The following is a 21251-nucleotide window of genomic DNA, read 5'->3' as shown; positions in this document are numbered from 1 at the left end:
AGTAGAGGGATGGGTTAGTAAATTTGCTGATGACACAAAGGTTGGAGGTGTTGTGGATAGTGTGGAGGGCTGTCAGAGGTTACAGTGGGACATCGATAGGATGCAAAACTGGGCTGAGAAGTGGCAGATGGAGTACAACCCAGATAAGTATGAGATGGTTCATTTTGGTAAGTCAAATATGATGGCAGAATATAATATTAATGGTAAGACTCTTGGCAGTGTGGAGGATCAGAGGGATCTTGGGGTCCGTGTCCCTCGGTCACTCAAAGTTGCTGCACAGGTTGACTCTGTGGTTAAAAAGGCATACAGTGGATTGGCCTTCATCAACTGTGGGATGGAGTTCAAGAGCCGAGAGGTAATGTTACAGCTATAAAGGACCCTGGTCAGACCCCACTTAAGAGTACTGTGCTCAGTTCTGGTCACCTCACTACAGGAAGGATGTGGAAACTATTGAAAGGGTGCAGAGGAGATGTACAAGGATGTTGCCTGGATTAGGGAGCATACCTTAAAAGAATAGGTTGAGTGAACTCAGCCTTTTCTCCTTGGAGTGACGGAGGATGAGAGGTGACCTGATAGAGATCTATAAGATGATGAGAGGCATTGATCGTGTGGATAGTCAGAGGCTTTTTCCCAGGGCTGAAATGGCTAACACGAGAGGGCACAGTTTTAAGGCGCTTGGAAACAAGTACAGAGGGGATGTCTGGGGTAAGTTTTTTATGCAGAGAATGGTGAATTCGTGGAATGGGCTGCTGGCGACTGTGGTGGAGGCGGATACAATAGGATCTTTTTAAGAGGCTCCTGGATAGGTACATGGAGCTTAGAAACATAGAGGGCTATGGGTAACCCTAGGTAATTTCTAAAGTAAGTACATGTCTTGTACAGCATTGTGGGCCGAAGGGCCTGTATTGTGCTGTAGGTTTTCTATGTTTCTATGTTTCTTTTGGTTTTTAAAATCTACCCAATCCTCTAACTTCCCACTAATTTTTGCTCTATTATATGCTCTCTCCTTGACTTTTATGTTGGCTTTGACTTCTCTTGTTAGCTACAGTTGTGTCATCTTTCCCTTAGAATACTTCTTTCTCTTTGGGATGTATATATCCTGTGCCTTCCGAAAAGCTTCCAGAAATTTCTGCCATTGCTGTTGTGCCATCATCTCTGCCAGTGTTCTTTTCCAAACAATTCTGGCCAACTCCTCCCTCATGCCTCTGTAATTCCATTTACTTCACAGTATACTGATACATCTGACTTTAGCTTCTTCTTCTCAAGTTTCAGGGCGAATTTGATCATATGATGATCACTTGCCCCTAAGGGTTCTTTTACCTTGAGCTCTCTCATCAATTCTGGTTCATCGCCCAACACTCAATCCAGAATAGCTGATCCCCTAGTGGGTTCAACCACAAGCTGCTCTAAAAAGCCATCTCGTAGGCACTCCAGAATTTCCCCCTCCTGTAATCCAGCACCAACCTGATTTTCCCAGAATACCTGCATATTGAAGTCCCACATGACTACTGTTCGGGAGTCTGTATACAACTCCCATCTGGACCATTTCACCCTTGCAGTTCGTTAGCTCTATCCACAATGATTCAACACCTTCCAACCCTATGTCACCTCTTTCCAATGATTTGATTTCAGTTTTTTACCAACAAAGCAATGCAGCCCTCTCTGCCTTCCTGCCTGTTCTTCAAATACAAAGTGTATCCTTGGACATTAGGCTCCCAGCTATAATCTCCTTTCAGCCATGGTTCAGTAATTATAATGCAGTTACCATCAAATATATTAAAATGGAAAAAATAGCATAAGATATAACTTGCAATCCCACAGTTCTCTTCCCTTGAGATAAAATAAATGATGAACTGTGAACTGATAAAAATTTTGACTGTAAACTTTGCAAAGTTTAGTACAATGATTATGTTACATACCAACTTCTGTAGCACAGGTCACCAACCAGCGCACCATTTCCCTGCGTCGCCAATTCAAGGTCGACAGAGTCATCCTCATCACCTGTGAAAAACAAGATAAACTGGATAATGTAATCTTTCATTATGTCTCTGCTTTAAGCCACAATCATTCTCAGCATATGGTCTAAGATGACAGCACTGTGTCTGCGATACTTCAGTGTGGCCCTGGAAAAAGCACTATTTCCATTTTCACTACGGTTGCTCCTTCTGAACAAATGAAGAAGGGTGTGTGGAAGAAGTGTTGGCAGGGAGTACTTTGTTTTTAGGTTCACCATGACAGAGTAAATGACAAAAGTCCACTCTAAATCAGGGGGCAAAGCAGGGTAAGGAAGGGGAAAGAGAAGCTCTGATCAACAGATTTCTCATGCTCTTATTTCATGAACAAAGCATTACTAGCAGTCACTTGTTGACAACTGTTGGTTGTCCATGACCCAATAATTCAGGAGGTTCTCACAGATTAGGTAAAACCTTGGGAACAGAAACATCAAACGTGTGGTGTGGATGACATTTCAAAATTTGCATATTGAATATTGAAAGGCCTAAATAGAGCAGATGGGGAGAGGGCCGTTTCCTATGGAGTGGGGTTCTAGGACCAGAGGGCACAGGCTCAGTAATCAAGGGTGTCATTTAGATCATGAAATGAGGTGAAATTTCTTTAGCCAGAGGGTGGTGAATCTGTGGAATTCATTGCCACAGACTGTGGAGGTCAAGTCACTGGAAATAGTTAATGCAGAGGACGATAGGTTCTTGATTAGTAAAAATGCCAGTGGTTATGGGAAAAGGCAGGAGAATAGGGCTGAGTGAGATAACAAGTCAGCCAAGACTGAATGGCGGAGCAGACTCAATGGGCTAAATGACACAATTCTGCTCCTATGTATGGTTTTAAAATTTATTTTCTCAAAAGGGTTGCAAACCTTTGGAATTCTTTACCCCAGAAACAGTGGATGCAAAATAATTTAGTATATTCAAAACTTAAATTAATACATAATTGGACTACAATATAATCAAGGATTATAGGGATTGAGCAGAAAAGTGGATTTAAGGTCAAAAATCAGATTGACCATATCAGTTTTGATTGGTGGATCAGGCTCAGGGGGTCATTTGGCCTACAACTGCAGCTGTTCTTTATTTTCCTACTCCATTCATGATCATTTCAAGTTCTCCATCTTTCAATAGGCTGACTTAAGCCAAATAGTGTGTTTCAGATCTCTAGCAATGCTTTGCCTTGGCTCGTGTATTTACTCTCCTTGCCTCCCTGAGATTTGCTCTTGCTAAAGTATGGCCCAGAATGGGACTGCTTCACCTGCTGTGGTGAACATTGTTCTTACCTGTAACCCAAGCTCAAGCGCCACGTTGAGAAGCGTAATATCAGGAGGACTGTCTGCTGGTGTGGCTATTTTAAACGCATCTTGGGCCAGTTTGAATATTAAGGAAGAGGAGTGAATGTTCTTCCGGATCGCTTCTAGGACAGTCCGTAACCTCAACATATCTCCTGTAAATGGTCAGAATAAGTTACTTAGATGCTGTTGGCTGCCACGTCATGCCACTACTGTTCAGTTCACAGAGTCAAAGAATGGATGCCATACAGAAGGACGCCATTCAGTCTGCCCAGTTAGCATCGGCTTTATGTTAGAATAAATACAGCCTCCCCACCTCCCCCCAACCCCAGGAAATTTGTTCCTTTCACATAGTTATCCAGCTTCCTTTTGAAAACTACGAATGAAATTGCAACCACTATTACTCCTGACAGTGTATTCCAGACCTTAACCACTTCATGTCAAAAAAAAAATCCTTTTGGGACTTCCAATAACAAATGCACTCTTTTACCCTGCGCCTCAAGTTGCGTCAGTATTTCTTGGCCCTTGTACATCTTTTACTATTTTGTCACCTACTTTATATTGCCTCTTCCCATTCTTCCTGCATTTCCCTTTCATTAACATTAACACACCTGCCAGCTATTCATCCACCAGCCTGTCCATAACTACTTGAAGTCCGTAATTATTGGCTTTATCCCTTGTTCAGCCTTTCTGAACAAGGGTGTAACTCTTGCACTTTCAAGCACTCAAGTACATCACCTGAACCTATAGATGCAAGGATGATTATGGCCGTGGCCTCCGCAATTTCCTCAGCCACCTGGGAACAATTCCATGGCATTTATCCACTTTAAATGCAGCTTGCCTTTTTGGTCTCTGTGCTGCATCAATTTCTAGCCCATCCAGAACCTCCCTTTGCTGAGACTCCACCTGCATTTTCTTCCTTGTTGAAGAATGAAGTAAACCTCATTTAATATATTGGCTATGTTCTTCCCCTATTCATACGGCTATAGAATATGTTGTATTCTCTTGTTGTTATGCTCTTCCTTTGTTCCTCTTTTACTTTCCCCCGATTTTATTTTTGTAATCAGCCTGGTTTCTATAGTATGTGCTAACAGTTTGGCATCTGAAAAACTTCATCATGGGACAAAGTGCCTTAGGTCACCTGCCTATTTTCCGAGGACAGAAAGGGGTGGATACCGGGTAATACGTCACCAGTGGGGACAGAAATAGATAAATCTGAGAGTAAGCGAATTCTGGAAACACTCAGCAGATCAGGCAGCATCTGTGGAGAGAGAAACATTTAACGTTCCAAATAAGAGACCCTTCATCTGAACTGAGAAAGGGAGATAACTGAGATATACTTAAACCTCTTTTCTTTTCCTCAGTTAGAGGGTCTTGGACTTGAAATAATAACCTTGTTTCTCTTTCCACTAATGTTGCCTAACCTGCTGAGAGCTTCCAGCATCTTCCATTTTTATTTCATATCTTTGAAGTCTTTTCCCTTATTTTCAGCAAGCCATTCTACCTTACAGAACTTAGTATTAGAATAAAAATTGTTAATACTTGAAGGTTATCTATGTAGTCGCAAAGTCAAAGGCAGGGTGGATAGGGAAAAATCTAGAATAAATCCTATGAATGCTAAGAATGAATTTAAATAATCACTACTTACAAAATCAGTAATATATGTCCCCATTAATTCATTTTTAAATAGTTAGAATGCACTGTGGTTATTAATGATATGTATGGGCAAATATATCTGCACTTAAAATGGCAACTAGTGAACATGTATTACAGTGAATCTCAGTGCACTGAGAACACTATGGAACGTTAACGCAATTAGTAATGAGGACAGCGTCTTAATGAAGGATCTAGGTCTGAAACATCGACTCTTTATTCCTTTCCATGGGTGCTGCCTGAACTGCTGAGTTCCTCCAGCATTTTGTCTGCCTTATCCCAGATTTCCAGCATCTACAAGAATCTCTTGTGTCTATAACTCTGAGGACAATAAACACTGAGTGCCTTTAGACTGCTGAAATTTGATTTTATTTTAACAATCTAACATGTTAGTACCATCATATTTCAGTCCTGTTGTACAGAAGACTGGACGTTCATACAATCATCCTGTGCGTTATGTATGAACTTATGAACAAGAGCCTCTCCTACTTGGTGCACCATTCAGATGTCTCTCATCTACCAGCAGCAACGCAGTTGTCCGATAAAGCAGAATCAATAAAAGGTCATTTCTACCCACGACTAACTCCCTATAAAGCAAGACCTAGGGAATTCTCTTTAATCCAGAAAACGTGACATGATTTGAACTGTAGTTCTGCATATTTTATTAAATCAGGAAGGATTTTAATAATATACAAAATATTATACTTACCATATTGAGCATACAATATATCAATAAAGCACAATTAAAGAAAAACATCTTTAAATATATGAACAGAAGAAAATCTGCAGATGCTGGAAATCCTAAGCAACAAAAATGCTGGAGGAACTCAGTAGGCCAGGCAGTATCTACTGAAAAGAGTAAATACTTGATTTCTCGGCCCAAGATCTTTCTTCAGGACAATACATGAAGATTTTTTGAAAATACAAATCACACTTACAGTATGAATAAACAAGCATTGTGGTCTAGAAAATTGCAGATTTCATATCCCAATTAGAATTTTTGGAAAATATTTTAAAGATACATCAGCAACATTTTGCTGCAAAGCTGGCATGGGATTTTGCATGCTCAGATTAAGCTCAGCAGAATGACTCCCCTCTCTCAGAAAAGCAGTTATTTTATTTAGCCATTACGGCGTGGAGTAGGCTTTTCCAGCCCCACAAGCCACACTGCCCCAGCAACCGCTGGCAGACCTGATTAACCCGAACCTAATCATTGGACTGTAGGAGGAAACCTGAGGACCTGGAGAAAACCCACGTATTCCACAGGGAGGATGTACAGACACTCCTTACAGAATGGCATCAGAATTTAACTCCAAACTCCGGAATGCCCCATGCTGTAATTGCGCCGTGCTAACCGCTACTTTTAATTTTTGTTCTTCCCAAGCAGCAAGCAGCACAGCCAAAGGACTTGCTCCCTTACAACCCTAGTGTACCACTGGCTAACTGAAATTTATTGAATGGCAAACCATAGACACCATGCTTTCACATCACCATTTCATCGAAAAGATTAAGTAGCATGAACATCAAAGTTCCTTCTTGTTTGCACCGACTAACCTTTGGCAGCTGTTAACATTGTTGAGGCCAGCTCACATTGTTGAGACTCCAGGTGCCCTAAAGTAAACCAGCGAGGGTATCGACTGGGTACGACAGAAACAATGTGGTGGGGGTGTGAGACATCACCTGTGTGTGCGGTGGACTCTAGAACAGGCAATCTGAAAAAAAATAAGAAGGAGTATGATAGGTTGAGCCCACTGGGAATCCTCCAGTGGTAGTTAGCCCTACTAGGTATCTCAAAATGCACACACGTGGTGTTAGTCAATTTGTAGACTCAGTGAATGGTTCATTTTAAACTGCTATATCTCCATTGCTTCATGGTTTTTCTTTCCAAATTCCTATGTACAGAAAATAATTATTGCAGTCATGATCACAAAACACAGACTCATTTTCCCACTCCACAGAGATCAAGTTGGGGGGGAAAACACAGAGTATATTCCCTTCAATTTGGACAGTTCCCAGGTAGAACTCAGTTTGTAGGAGTGGAGAGTTTTCTGTGAAGATGCTACCCTATCAAACTTTAACCAAGAACCCTACTGAATACTCTGACTTTAGCGCAATATATTTTGACTGCTTCTCCAAGTGGAGTTGTCCTTGTCAGGGGGTGTTGAACCTGTGAGTCTTAATGCTACAGGCAAGCTGTGGAGGCCAAGTCATTTAAAGCGGAGGTTGATAGGTTCTTGATTAGTGAGGGTGCCAAAGGCTATGAGGAGAAAGCAGAAGACTGGGCTTGAGAGAGCTAATAAATCAGCCGTGATGAAATGGCAGAGATGAATGGCCTAATTCTGCTCCTATGTCTTACGGCCATCATTGAAATGAAAAAGAAACACCTCATGTATCTGGCTTTACTTTTATCGCTACCTCATCGCACAGACCATAATATGCACAAGGGTTCTAGGTGCAAACTAAAATCTAGAAAGTAGGTTCTATTCTGTCACAAAAAGTATCTGAGATGGCATCGTTCCCTCCTACGTCCAGTATGATACTTGTCCATTGTGTTACATCTTTTGGCAGCGTGCCAAGTAGAGTGCTTCAGGGAACATGAGGATAAATAAAGAGGTTACAGATTCAGCTCAGCAGATGCCTAGGAACTGAGTGTTCCCTAGATAAAACAACAAAATAGCAGGCATCCTTTCACTTCTTCTGATTTAAGCACAATGTAACCATTTCTCAGATGGTGCATTAGAATTGCTCTAATTTTGCCACTTTTACTGTAAGAAAAGAAATTGGATTTTTCTTGCACCACATACACCTGTCTCTATGCTTTCCATTGTACTCAATAGCTGACTCACATTCCTGCAGGACATCACATACTGATGATACTAACGGGTAAAATTACAAAGTTGAGAATAGATTGCTGACCCATCATATTGACACCAGCCATCACTGTCAGCTGTTGAATACTTTCACAAAACATGATAATCTCCAAACAGCCTGGAGTTGCTGACATGTTTGAGCCTGTATTGAAGGGTACAATAATTGACACAACCAGATGACAAGCTATACGTGTCCTATACTTGAATTTACAGTTTAATGAAATTACAAACCTCATTGCTCTTAAAGCCAGCTTGTACGCAAGGTCAGCATCGTGCGACAGTAATGCTGAGAACAGGTACTTTGCAAACGTGTGCATTGGCACGCTTTCTCGGTGAATCACCTCACCCAGGCCACTGAAAGGACCTCCTGTTAATGATCAGAATTGTCATCAGTTTGGTTGAAAGAGAAAAATCCTCATGAATTTTTACATAAATATATTACATTGTATGAAAGTTTATGTAGAAGACTTCAGTATTTTTCAATTTGTTCCTTACAGATGCTGCAGCTTTTTTTTTCAATTGAGTATTGCTTTTCCTTGAAACTAAAGAGCTGTCTTCCTTGTCAAGAATCATTGATATAAATATGAAATGAAGATATCCTCAAGCTTCCTGCTACTCATGTTTCTTATTTTTCCTCACAAGTAATTGCTGCAAACCACAAAACTGAAGGACTGAATTTCCACTAATCTTTGATAACTTTGATGGAAATAATCACTAATCCAGAAGTTTTATAGGCCTTCCGCTGATGACAACTGGATGAAGCACTATAGAATAGAATATTTTCTTGCTGGAGGTACAAGTTTTTAAAATCCCTGTCTTTAATTCAATTGTATATCAGAAATAAATGCACTTTTGTACTTACCAGCACACCCTGAAATAATTTAGCGTGGCTGGTTTATGAAATTACTGTGTTACGGATATAATGGAATAGAATGTTTTCTCAGTGGTTCAGGGGAAGTCAAAAGTCAATCCAATAACAGTGAAAAAATCTGGAAGTTAAGCTAACTTGGTCACCTAGCTGTAGATCAACAGCTATCAAAGTAATTCAAACTCCTGGAGCAGGTAGTTAACTTATGAGCTCAAAGAAAGGAAGGCTTTGCACTATTTCTCGCTGACCTTTGAGAGTAACAAAAGCAGACCATAGCGTATGAATCCAGCCTTGCTGCTCAAGTTACCGCTTTTGGAACTGACGGAGTGGTGTTCTAATTCACTGCATTCTCTAGAATATTTTCCCAAGTGTAACAGTGGCAAGTCCTTTTCTTACAAATATATGACTACTGTGGATGAATTACTTTACCTTCTAATAGGATAATAGACTGTTTACGTAGGACTTGTACAAGCATTTCGTCTAATTCAAGCTCCTGTAGTTTGAAGATTATTTGTTCCTCATTGCGACAGACCTTGTCTTGTGCATAGAGTCCCTCAGGCATTACTCTTTGCTGACCCATGCCCATCAGTGCTACCTCCATAGCCAGTGTAAGGTAAGATTCATTGCTATCCAGGCACCCGGACACAGCTACGTGTTGGTAGATAGCAGGCTTCAGATCGCTGTTAGAATCTAACGGGAGCAAAATAGACATTAGTCTAAAGAATCCAGAACAGAATGTCAACATCTTGCCATGAATTAATTCTGAAACACTTTTTAAAACCTTATATATACTTCATGTTTATTATGGTATGTTAAAAAATCCATACACTTTCCATTGGTTTTATGAATTAAGCATGGGCAATATCTCACCACAATTCTATATTCAATAAACAATGTCCTTACAGTAAGATCTGGGATTGAAAGTTTTAATATACCACGTGGACTCACACCACCAAGTTCAGGAACAGTTATTCCCCTAATCAGGCTCTTGATCCAGAAGGGATAACTTCACTCACCCTAACACTGAACTGTTCCCTCAAGCTATGGACTCACTTTCAAGGACAATTCATCTCATGTTCCCAATATTTATTGTTTATTTATTATTTTTTTTGTACTTGCACAGTTTGTGTTTTGCACATGGGGTTGTTTGTCCATCTTGTTGTGTGCTGTTTTTCATTCATGCTATCATGTCTCTATTGTGAATGCGCGTAAGAAAATGATTCTCCGGGGTGCATATGGTGGCAAGTATGTACTTGGATAATTAATTTACTTTGAACAAAACTTTCTTTAACTTCTGTGATTATAAACTAAACTATTTGTAGAGGGGTGCTGTATTTTCAAACAAACTACAAATAATTACACTGCTAGAAACTTGTTTATTTGCATGGTAATTGTGCAGTTTGCACACAGCTTTGTCTTGGCGTACTTACAGACTCCTTTATCATCCTTACCCATATTACCAATACTGATACAGATTCCACAGTTAATCAGTAACATCACGTTAACTAATAAACTAAAAGAAGTATATGGGTGACTATAAAAAGTCTGCTGGTTGGAACCTCACATGATTTTCATTTACTTATGGACTATAGCCATTGCTGGTAAGGAGGCGGCACTTGATGACCAGCTTGAATTACTGCAGTCTTCTCATTACGGGTGGCGTGTTTCATTAGTTTAACCCAGTGATGATAAAGGAACAGCAGTGAACTTCTTACTCAGGTTCGTAACTTGGAGGGGACCGTACGCTGGCAGCATTTCCATCCATCCAGTCTATTTAGCAATAGAGATCACCAGTTTAGGAGATGCTGACAGAATGACCTCCATTCTGCAGGCAACACACATCAAAGTTGCTGGTGAACGCAGCAGGCCAGGCAGCATCTGTAGGAAGAGGTGCAGTCGACGTTTCAGGCCGAGACCCTTCGTCAGAACTAACTGAAGGAAGAGTGAGTAAGGGATTTGAAAGTTGGAGGGGGAGGGGGAGATCCAAAATGATAGGAGAAGACAGGAGGGGGAGGGATAGAGCCAAGAGCTGGACAGGTGATAGGCAAAAGGGATACGAGAGGATCATGGGACAGGAGGTCCGGGAAGAAAGACAAGGAGTGGGGGGTTGACCCAGAGGATGGGCAAGGGGTATATTCAGAGGGACAGAGGGAGAAAAAGGAGAGTGAGAGAAAGAATGTGTGCATAAAAATAAGTAACAGATGGGGTACGAGGGGGAGGTGGGGCCTTAGCGGAAGTTAGAGAAGTCAATGTTCATGCCATCAGGTTGGAGGCTGCCCAGACGGAATATAAGGTGTTGTTCCTCCAACCTGAGTGTGGCTTCATCTTTACAGTAGAGGAGGCCGTGGATAGACATGTCAGAATGGGAATGGGATGTGGAATTAAAATGTGTGGCCACTGGGAGATCCTGCTTTCTCTGGCGGACAGAGCGTAGATGCTCAGCAAAGCGGTCTCCCAGTCTGCGTTGGGTCTCGCCAATATATAAAAGGCCACATCGGGAGCACCGGACGCAGTATGTCACCCCAGTCGACTCACAGGTGAAGTGTTGCCTCACCTGGAAGGACTGTTTGGGGCCCTGAATGGTGGTAAGGGAGGAAGTGTAAGGGCATGTGTAGCACTTGTTCCACTTACACGGATAAGTGCCAGGAGGGAGATCAGTGGGGAGGGATGGGGGGACGAATGGACAAGGGAGTTGCGTAGGGAGCGATCCCTGCGGAATGCAGAGAGAGAGGGGGAGGGAAAGATGTGCTTAGTGGTGGGATCCCGTTGGAGGTGGCGGAAGTTACGGAGAATAATATGTTGGACCCGGAGGCTGGTGGGGTGGTAGGTGAGGACCAGGGGAACCCTATTCCTAGTGGGGTGGCGGGAGGATGGAGTGAGAGCAGATGTACGTGAAATGGGGGAGATGCGTTTAAGAGCAGAGTTGATAGTGGAGGAAGGGAAGCCCCTTTCTTTAAAAAAGGAAGACATCTCCCTCGTCCTAGAATGAAAAGCCTCATCCTGAGAGCAGATGCGGCGGAGACGGAGGAATTGCGAGAAGGGGATGGCGTTTTTGCAAGAGACAGGGTGAGAAGAGGAATAGTCCAGATAGCTGTGAGAGTCAGTAGGCTTATAGTAGACATCAGTGGATAAGCTGTCTCCAGAGACAGAGACAGAAAGATCTAGAAAGGGGAGGGAGGTGTCAGAAATAGACCAGGTAAACTTGAGGGCAGGGTGAAAGTTGGAGGCAAAGTTAATAAAGTCAACGAGTTCTGCATGCGTGCAGGAAGCAGCGCCAATGCAGTCGTCGATGTAGCGAAGGAAAAGTGGGGGACAGATACCAGAATAGGCACGGAACATAGATTGTTCCACAAACCCAACAAAAAGGCAGGCATAGCTAGGACCCATACGGGTGCCCATAGCTACACCTTTAGTTTGGAGGAAGTGGGAGGAGCCGAAGGAGAAATTATTAAGAGTAAGGACTAATTCCGCTAGACGGAGCAGAGTGGTGGTAGAGGGGAACTGATTAGGTCTGGAATCCAAAAAGAAGCGTAGAGCTTTGAGACCTTCCTGATGGGGGATGGAAGTATATAAGGACTGGACATCCATGGTGAAAATAAAGCGGTGGGGGCCAGGGAACTTAAAATCATCGAAAAGTTTAAGAGCGTGAGAAGTGTCACGAACATAGGTAGGAAGGGATTGAACAAGGGGTGATAAAACTGTGTCGAGGTATGCAGAAACAAGTTCGGTGGGGCAGGAGCAAGCTGAGACAATAGGTCGGCCAGGACAGGCAGGTTTGTGGATCTTGGGTAGGAGGTAGAAACGGGAAGTGCGGGGTGTTGGAACTATAAGGTTGGTGGCAGTGGATGGGAGATCCCCTGAGCGGATAAAGTCGGTGATGGTGTGGGAGACAAATGGCCTGGTGCTCCTTAGTGGAGTCACGATCGAGGGGTAAATAAGAGGAGGTATCCGCGAGTTGTCGCTGTGCCTCGGCAAGGTAGAGGTCAGTACGCCAGACTACAACAGCACCCCCCTTATCGGCGGGTTTAATAATAAGGTTAGGATTAGTGCGGAGGGAGTGGAGAGCAGAGCGTTCCGAAGGAGTGAGGTTGGAATGGGGACAAGGTGCAGTGAAGTCGAGACAGTTGATGTCCCGTCGGCAATTAGCGATAAAGAGATCCAGAGCAGGCAGATGACCAGAGCGGGGTGTCCATGAAGAAGAGGAGGGTTGAAGACGGGAGAAGGGGTCATCGGTGGGCGTGGAAGAGTCCTTGCCGAAGAAGTAGGCTCCCCTCCTGGCACTTATCCATGTAAGCGGAACAAGTGCTACACATGCCCTTTCATTTCCTCCCTTACCAACATTCAGGGCCCCAAACAGTCCTTCCAGGTGAGGCAACACTTCACCTGTGAGTCGACTGGGGTGATATACTGCATCCGGTGCTCCTGATGCGGCCTTTTATATATTGGCGAGACCCGACGCAGACTGGGAGACCGCTTTGCTGAACATCTACGCTCTGTCCGCCAGAGAAAGCAGGATCTCCCAGTGGCCACACATTTTAATTCCACATCCCATTCCCATTCTGACATGTCTATCCATGGCCTCCTCTACTGTAAAGATGAAGCCACATTCAGGTTGGAGGAACAACACCTTATATTCCGTCTGGGTAGCCTCCAACCTGATGGTATGAACATCGACTTCTCTAACTTCCGCTAAGGCCCCACCTCCCCCTCGTACCCCATCTGTTACTTATTTTTATGCACACATTCTTTCTCTCACTCTCCTTTTTCTCCCTCTGTCCCTCTGAATATACCTCTTGCCCATCCTCTGGGTCCTCCCCCCCACCCCTTGTCTTTCTTCCCGGACCTCCTGTCCCATGATCCTCTCGTATCCCCTTTTGCCTATCACCTGTCCAGCTCTTGGCTCTATCCCTCCCCCTCCTGTCTTCTCCTATCATTTTGGATCTCCCCCTCCCCCTCCAACTTTCAAATCCCTTACTCACTCTTCCTTCAGTTAGTCCTGACGAAGGGTCTCGGCCTAAAACGTCGACTGCACCTCTTCCTACAGATGCTGCCTGACCTGCTGCGTTCATCAGCAACTTTGATGTGTGTTGCTTGAATTTCCAGCATCTGCAGAATTCCTGTTTCCATTCTGCAGGGTAGGAATTACAACCATGGTATGTGCTGGTTACGGAAGGAGCAAAACTGATTGCAGATGGCGTACCATTTAAGAGACATGTTGAACTCTTGGAGCCAAGCAGCATAAAACAAGGCCTACAGATCACACTAGCCATCAAAGCCCATTTACACTATTCCTCTAGCAGCTTGTTATTTGCTCCATATTCCAGCACCTGCATTCTCTTGATCCTAGACAAATTCCGCTTTATTTTCTCCACATCCATCTCCCTGACCTGAATCATTCTACCTCTTATTTGCAGCAGAAAACTCACCACTCAATTGCACAGCTTTGGGATGTTGAGAGGAAACCAAAGCACTTTGTCAGAGGGAGAATGTGCATTCTCTACTCAGAGAGTAACGAAGGTCAGGATTGAGGGGCAGCAGCTCTTCTAGAATTGCCGCCATCTCCCCTGGTTAGGAAGTGTTCCGTCAGGCTCCTTATTTGTACCCTGCAGATGGTGAAAAGGCCTTTGGGACTCAGACAGTGAGCTACCCAGCGTAGAAACCCCAGCCTCTGAGCTGTTCTTTTAGCTGTGGTATTGACGTTACTGATCAGGCTTTTAATGATACTGAGTGATAGGGATGCGGGTAAATACTAAGGGTATGTGATTAGACTCTCCCTTATTGGCAGTGTCATTGCCAAAGCATAAATCTTATCTGCTATGTAATATCCCACGTCTGCAAGTTGCCTAGATCTTACTGCAGGCAGATATGGGCTGCTGCATTTTCCAATGAAGTGCAAATAGAACTGAACAACAGAATTGAATATCACACTTTCCACAACAATCTGCTTCCCCACATGTTAGTAGTGCACTACAACCAAAAACATGTTTTGATGGGGTTGCTTCAATAATTAAAACATTTTAATTAACTAAATTGAAATTCCCAACTGCCATGAATTGGATTTCTGGATGGCAGAATGCACACTGACTGTGGATATATTTGGGACCATCTTAATATTTGATTCTAATCAAAAGCAAACGGGATTCAAAACAGCAAGGCATCCAATATCAGAATTACAGAACTGGTGTTCGTCAACCATCTGTCTACAAAAGCAAAGCTTTTGCATAAGTGCTCCCTCCAGTGGTTATATGTGGAAGTTGGTGACAAACCAACTGGAGCAAACAGGCTGAAGAAACGAGAAGACCCCCTCCCCCTTACTTACCTGCTGTGTCTATACAACTTTCATCCTCCAGTCGGCAAGCTTCAGTCAATGTGATGAAGAGACACCCAATCGGGTCCAGAGGATGTCCCACCCACCCTTCCAAATTTGTAATTGTAGTTACTCCTCTGTGTAATAATTCTGAAAATAGACAATTCAATATCAATGAATAAGACATTCTGAACCATTATGATTATCATAGCACCTGACCAGAAAGAAAACTCACCAGAGTAGAACTCTGTCAGGCCTACCTGAATATTTTAAACATACCATTGGTAGATGTAGGGTCTTTCCATGATAAAGATTCAAATAACCCACATCACTCCTTTCAATTATAGAGAGGTGATTGCTATTTTGCTTCGTGCAGGAACTGGTTGCTTCACTTACGAAGGAAAATGCAAATAGCATTGAACACTATGCAATTATGGACCTTGTAATAGAAAGCATGTCATTGAATGAGCAGCTGACAATGGTTGTACCTAGGACATTGAGTCAGGGAACTGCTGCACTGATGTCCTGGGGCTGGGATGATTGATCACCAACAGCCACAACTACGTCCATTAAACAGGCTATGAAGTGTTTGTCTTTTGATACCTGCTCACTGATTTTATAAGGTCATCATGATGTCAAATGCTACCTTGTTATCTAGGACAGTCAAGTCTCATTGCACCTCTGGAATTTATATTTGGTCCCTGCATGCATGAAGGCTGGGCTAAGGCCAGGAACTGAAGGGTACAGGCAAAACCCAAACTGAGCAACGGTGAGCCATTGCTGGGAAACAACAGTGGCTTGACAGAACTGTTTGTTGCCCTGTAGGACATTGTTGACATGCTACTCTGATGCTATTCTGAGTGTGTACACTTGTGGGCTGCCCCCACGCATCCTTGGATGTGCTGGTTGTCAACGCAACCAGCATATTCAACAGTATGCATTGAGGTACATGTGATTAAAAACCTGAATCTGAAACTATCCATGACTCCTTGAATCACTTTGCTGAGGATTGACAGTGGACCGACTGGGCAGTAATTGGCCAGAAGGGATTGCCCTGCATTTTTTTTTGCGTGAACAGAAAATACCTGGGCAATTTTCCACATGGTTGGGTAATTACCAGCACTGTAGCCACACTGCAACAGTTTGGCCAGAGACACGGCAGTTTCTGGAGCACGGGTCTCTAATACTACAGCTGGGCCTTTACTGCTGAGTTTTCTCAGCCATTTCTTGATATTATGTGAGGCGATTCAAATGCGCAGCTGTTACTCCATTGTAATCCTGAAGCAAGAGACGAGAGAAGAACTTGTTCTCCACTGTCTGCAAGCACAGGTGCACTGGTGAAGAGTTTGGCCCAAAACGTTGACTGTTTATTCCTCTCCATTGATACTGCCTGACCTGCTAAGTTCCTCCAACATTTACAATGGATTTCCAGCATCTGTAAAATTTCTTGTGCTGATGACTGCTGTGCTGTGAAGCTGGCTTGCATAGGATAGTAGGAGGACTAACAGCGTTAGAACGATAAAGTGGCTAAAGAAAATCAGTGAGAATTTTGAAATGCATTCCACTTCGGTGAGGAGGGATGGTGTTTACTGCTGCCTCATCTTCACAGGCAGCAAACACCTCAGGTGGTCACAGTCAGTGACAGGTTACTGTCACCATGGTGATGCAGCAGCCGGAGCTGCTTGGGCACAACTCCAACAACACAGCAGGGTCAATCCTGGCCTCTGGTGCTGTTTGCCTGTTCTCCCTGTGAATGTATGGGGTTCTCTGGTGCTCCAGTTTCATCCTGCGTCCCAAAGGCACGTAGGATGGTCGGCTAACTGGATGCCGTGAATTGCCTCCAACACCCGTGGGTAGCAGGAGAATCACAGTCGACAGGCAACTGAGAGAGAATGGTTTACAGGGAAGCTGCAGAGAATTGGGAAGCAGTCCTCTGAGAGGTAGTATAGATTTGATGGGCCAAGCAGGATCCTTCCATTATTATTTATAAAGATAGAAATAATAGTTGTATACAAAATACATATTAAATAGTAGCGAATATTGAGATATTTGTGAACATTTAAATGTTGCAGGGTTTCTTTACTATGTGATTAAACCAATCTCAACAATCCCTTTAAAAAAACAAGAAAGATACTTTTAAAAGTCTCAATAGCATTCATATAAATTTAACTTTAAGTTTAAGTTTGTTGATGACCCCACTGTTCTTCGCCGAAACAGCATACAGGACAGAGATTGAAAATCTGGCTGAATGGTGCCTCATCAACAATCTCCCAATCACCGCCAGCAAGACTAAAGAGCTGATCATTGGCTACAAGAGGAGGAATCCAGAGGTCCATGAGCCAGTTCTCATCAGAGGATTACAGATGGAGAGGGTTGGCAACTTTAAATTCCTCAGTGTTATTATTTCAGAGGATTTGTCCTGGGGCCAGTATGTATGTGCTATTACCAAGAAGACACGGCAGCACCTCTACTTTCTTAGAAGTTTGCAAAGATTCGGCATGTCATCTAAAACTTTGCATAACTTCTATGGCTGCATGGTGGAGAGTAGTCTGATTAGTTTCATCACAGCCTGGTATAAAAACACCAATGCCCTTGAACAGAAAAGCCTACAAAAAGTTCTGGACACAGCCAGTTCATCACGGGTGAGGCCTTCCCCACCATTAAGCACATGTACAAGGAGTGCTGTTGCAGGAAACCAGCGTCCATCATCAAGGACCCCCACCATCTGGGTCATGCTCTCTTCTTGCTGCTGCCATCAGGAAGGAGGTACAGGAGCCCCAGGTCCCACACCACCAGGTTCAGCAACAGTTATTTCCCCTGAACCACTCGGCCCTTGAACTAGAAAGGATAACTTCAATCACCCAACACTGAACTTATTCCACAACCAATTGACTCACTTTCAATAACTCTACAACTTGTGTTCTCAATATCAATTGTTCGTTTGTTTACGTGTTTGTTGAATTATTTTTCTCTTTTTTATTTGCATGGCTTGTTGTCTCTTGCACACTGGTTGTTTGTCCGTCTTTGTTGTGTGTAGTTTTTCATTGATTCTTTTGTGTTTCTTTGTATTTACTGCAAATGCCCACAAGAAAATGAATCTCAGGGTTGTATATGGTGAGATGTATGTACTTTGATAATAAATTTACTTTGAACTTTGAACACTGGTAACTTCCAATTAGGGACTTTCCCCAAACTCAACCCTGAATACCAACATAAGGCAGTAACCAAAACAGAAAATCCTGCCGACTCTCAGGTCAATATGCATTGATGGAGAACACAGAGCATCTAAAATGTTAAAAGCAACACTTCATTGAAATGACTGTAAATCTTAAACTGGCCTATTTTCTCCATGGATGCTGTATGATTAGCACCTTGCTAATTTAACTTGCATTTATTTCCAACGTTGTTCCATCTGCACTTTGGCCCACTTCTGTGTTATTTATGTTTGAAAACGACTGTGTGACTACATCACTCACAGAACTCACCTTTTTTCTGATGCTTATAGATCTCCAACTGCCGTTGCTGTTGTAGACGGAGTGTGTTGATGATTGCAACCGCTAATCTCAGAGCTTCTTTGGGATAACCATGTGAACGAAGGGCATCGACCCTAGCACAGGCAGTGGGAACATGTTCTACGAGTAGTAAAATAATTTAAGGAAGTAATGACAGATTAGAATCGAACCATTTTGTTTTAGACTGGAGTACGGAAACACTTATAAAAGTAAGTTTTAAGTTTTACCTAACCACAGAGGTTGTCCATGAGAGTTGAAAAGGAGGCTCTCACCCTCTCTCTGGTAAGAGGGTGATGCATAAAAATCGCTGCTAATGATACGCTGAAGGTGACTATCCTGCCAGTGTAGATCACAAGCCTCCATTGCACGTGTGAAAACTGTCCTTCTTGGTCTAGCTAAAGAATCTGACAAGAGAAAAGGGGAAAAGAAAGTTACTAAGAGCAGTTTCTGAGAAGTATAGTCTGAAACAACAGGACCAGCTGTACAGTAATTTGTACATTGCTGGTTGGCGGAATCTCAAACTTGTCCCAAGTCCCTCACTTCACTCAATATTATCTCCTGCATGTAACTACAAGGGTTTGTAAAACAGCTAAAATGTTAGCCCACCATGACAACAATGGCAAACCAGTCATTCATTGGCTTTCCTAGTTTCACAGAACAATAAAGCAGAAGGAGGTTTCATACAGCGTTGAGCAAGTTTAGCCTCAGATAGAGACCGATGTTCACACAAAACCTCTGAAACTGTTTTATATTTCAGGTAATTTTGCTTCAGGTATTTCCACACGAACACAACACAGACTGCCATCTCCCTAAATATTTATCATTTATTAAACAATATACATGTCCATCTGAAATTAAGATTAAAATGCTTGTTTCTGAGCACCTTGGGAATGGGGACTCACTGTTCAAAACTCAAAAATGACAAATCTTACCCCAGTTCTTCTTATCCTATCTCTTATCCTAGCTCTTCTTTCAGTTAGTCCTGATGAAGGGTCTCGTCCCGAAACGTCGACCGTACCTCTTCCTAGAGATGCTGCCTGGCCTGCTGCGTTCACCAGCAACTTTGATGTGCGTTGCTTGAATTTCCAGCATCTGCAGATTTCCTCGTGCCAGCATTCCCATTTCTGATTTTAACTACCAGCAGCTCTGTTTTGCATTTAAGCGCTGTACAGTAGTCAGCTTTGCTGGGTATAGAAAAGCTGGTAGCTGACAGGCAGTGGGAACCAGCAAGTGCCTAACATTGCTTAAGGCTAGGAAGAACAGAAGTTCTCCCCTGGCCATTTTCCTACTCAGTCAGTATCCATTAGATGTTCTCCCTCCATCTAAACTCACTATTCTCATGAATGTAACTCTAGCTATGCTAACCAGTGAACCCCAACAATTACATACACCCCAAGCACAATCATAGCCCCTTCTTTGTGATCAGATGCCCCTAATCAAATCATGCTCAATACAGCACAGCAAATGAAACTCCACAATTTCTGCAGAACCCTCATCTATTAATTTTTACGTACACCATACGGACAACCATAGCTCTTCACTCCCTCAATCTCTCCAAATCCCACTCATCCATCTTTCCTTGGTCCCTCTTCCAGCATGTGCTCTTCCTCCACCTGTCCATTCTGCTCTCCACTTCAAAGCTTTCTGATGAAGGGTCTCGGACTGAAACTTCGACTGTTTATTCCTATCCATAGATGTTGCCTGATCTGCTGAGCTCCTCCAGCACGCTGTGTGCAGTGCTCTAGATTTCCAGCATCTTGTATTTATACTTTCCTACTGTCTGCTGTGCTCTGAGCTGGAGCATGGTACTGGAGGCCTTCCTCTCCACCTTTCAGCCGGTTTCCTGACCTGTTTGTACTGCCAGTCAGCAAGTGAGGAAAAAAAAGTTAGGTCCTGTCATTAATTTCAAATCTTTGCTCCTCTCTTTGTATGTGGTTGAGATTCTGGTCTCAGCAAAGTTAAGTCAAAGGAAAACAAACTGAGAAGGGAGAAGCTAAGTTATTGTTAGGTCAATGACCTGAACTCATGAAGACTGAGCTGAAATGTTAGTCCTGTGTTAGGACATGAGGGTGGTGGCTGAGGATAAACAGTTATTGTTGCTACTTCTGTTTTCTCTCCAGCCAAAGCTAATGCTCTGTTTGGCAAGTAGAGAACTGGTTCATCTATCATTCCTTCACAGTTATGCAATCTGCCAGCGCTCAGTATTTAAACTCACACAGAGAGACTGGCCACCTGAGTATTCAGCAACTGATCCCATGCATGATTTAAGTAAAAACGGAAAACAAAATTGCTGTAGAGTCAAGGGGACTGGATGTCATTATTGATTAGCCCTGTGTTCTTTCATCATTGGGATCTGATTCAAATCTGTATTCAACTCATCGTCTGGAAACCCTTTATTTTCTCTCTCCAGCTATAGGGTTTAACGTGAACCAAGATTAACTATTCTTATCCTTTTTTTTTGGCACACACAGGTGAATAACATCCTAACATCATAGAAACATTTCAAATGTTGAAAGGCATGGACAGAATGGATGTGGCAAAGTTGTTTCCCATGATGGGGGAGTCTAGTACGAGAGGGCATGACTTAAGGATTGAAGGGCGCCCATTCAGAACAGAAATGCGAAGAAACTTTTTTAGTCAGAGGGTGGTGAATCTATGGAATTTGTTGCCACGGGCAGCAGTGGAGGCCAAGTCATTGGGTGTATTTAAGGCAGAGATTGATAGGTATCTGAGTAGCCAGGGCATC

General features: G+C 43.0%; 1 protein-coding gene across 1 annotated transcript in view; it reads right to left on the bottom strand.

Moving 5' to 3' along the window:
• The window catches only part of zswim5 (zinc finger, SWIM-type containing 5), a 246964-nt gene that overhangs the window by 11252 nt on the left and 214461 nt on the right, over nt 1-21251 (bottom strand). Inside the window, exons 6-13 of the mRNA XM_063064460.1 lie at nt 18733-18909; nt 18479-18625; nt 15006-15143; nt 9116-9376; nt 8050-8185; nt 6503-6660; nt 3287-3450; nt 1920-2001 (exon numbers count right to left, since the gene is read on the bottom strand). Of these exons, the coding sequence (XP_062920530.1) occupies nt 1920-2001; nt 3287-3450; nt 6503-6660; nt 8050-8185; nt 9116-9376; nt 15006-15143; nt 18479-18625; nt 18733-18909 (1263 nt within the window). The remainder of the gene's footprint in view (nt 1-1919; nt 2002-3286; nt 3451-6502; nt 6661-8049; nt 8186-9115; nt 9377-15005; nt 15144-18478; nt 18626-18732; nt 18910-21251) is intronic.

The sequence above is a fragment of the Mobula hypostoma genome, chromosome 12 (assembly GCF_963921235.1).
Source record: "Mobula hypostoma chromosome 12, sMobHyp1.1, whole genome shotgun sequence".
Lineage (NCBI taxonomy): Eukaryota > Metazoa > Chordata > Chondrichthyes > Myliobatiformes > Myliobatidae > Mobula > Mobula hypostoma.
Note: the sequence above shows the minus strand (reverse complement) of the source record. Positions and strands in the feature narration are given on the sequence as shown.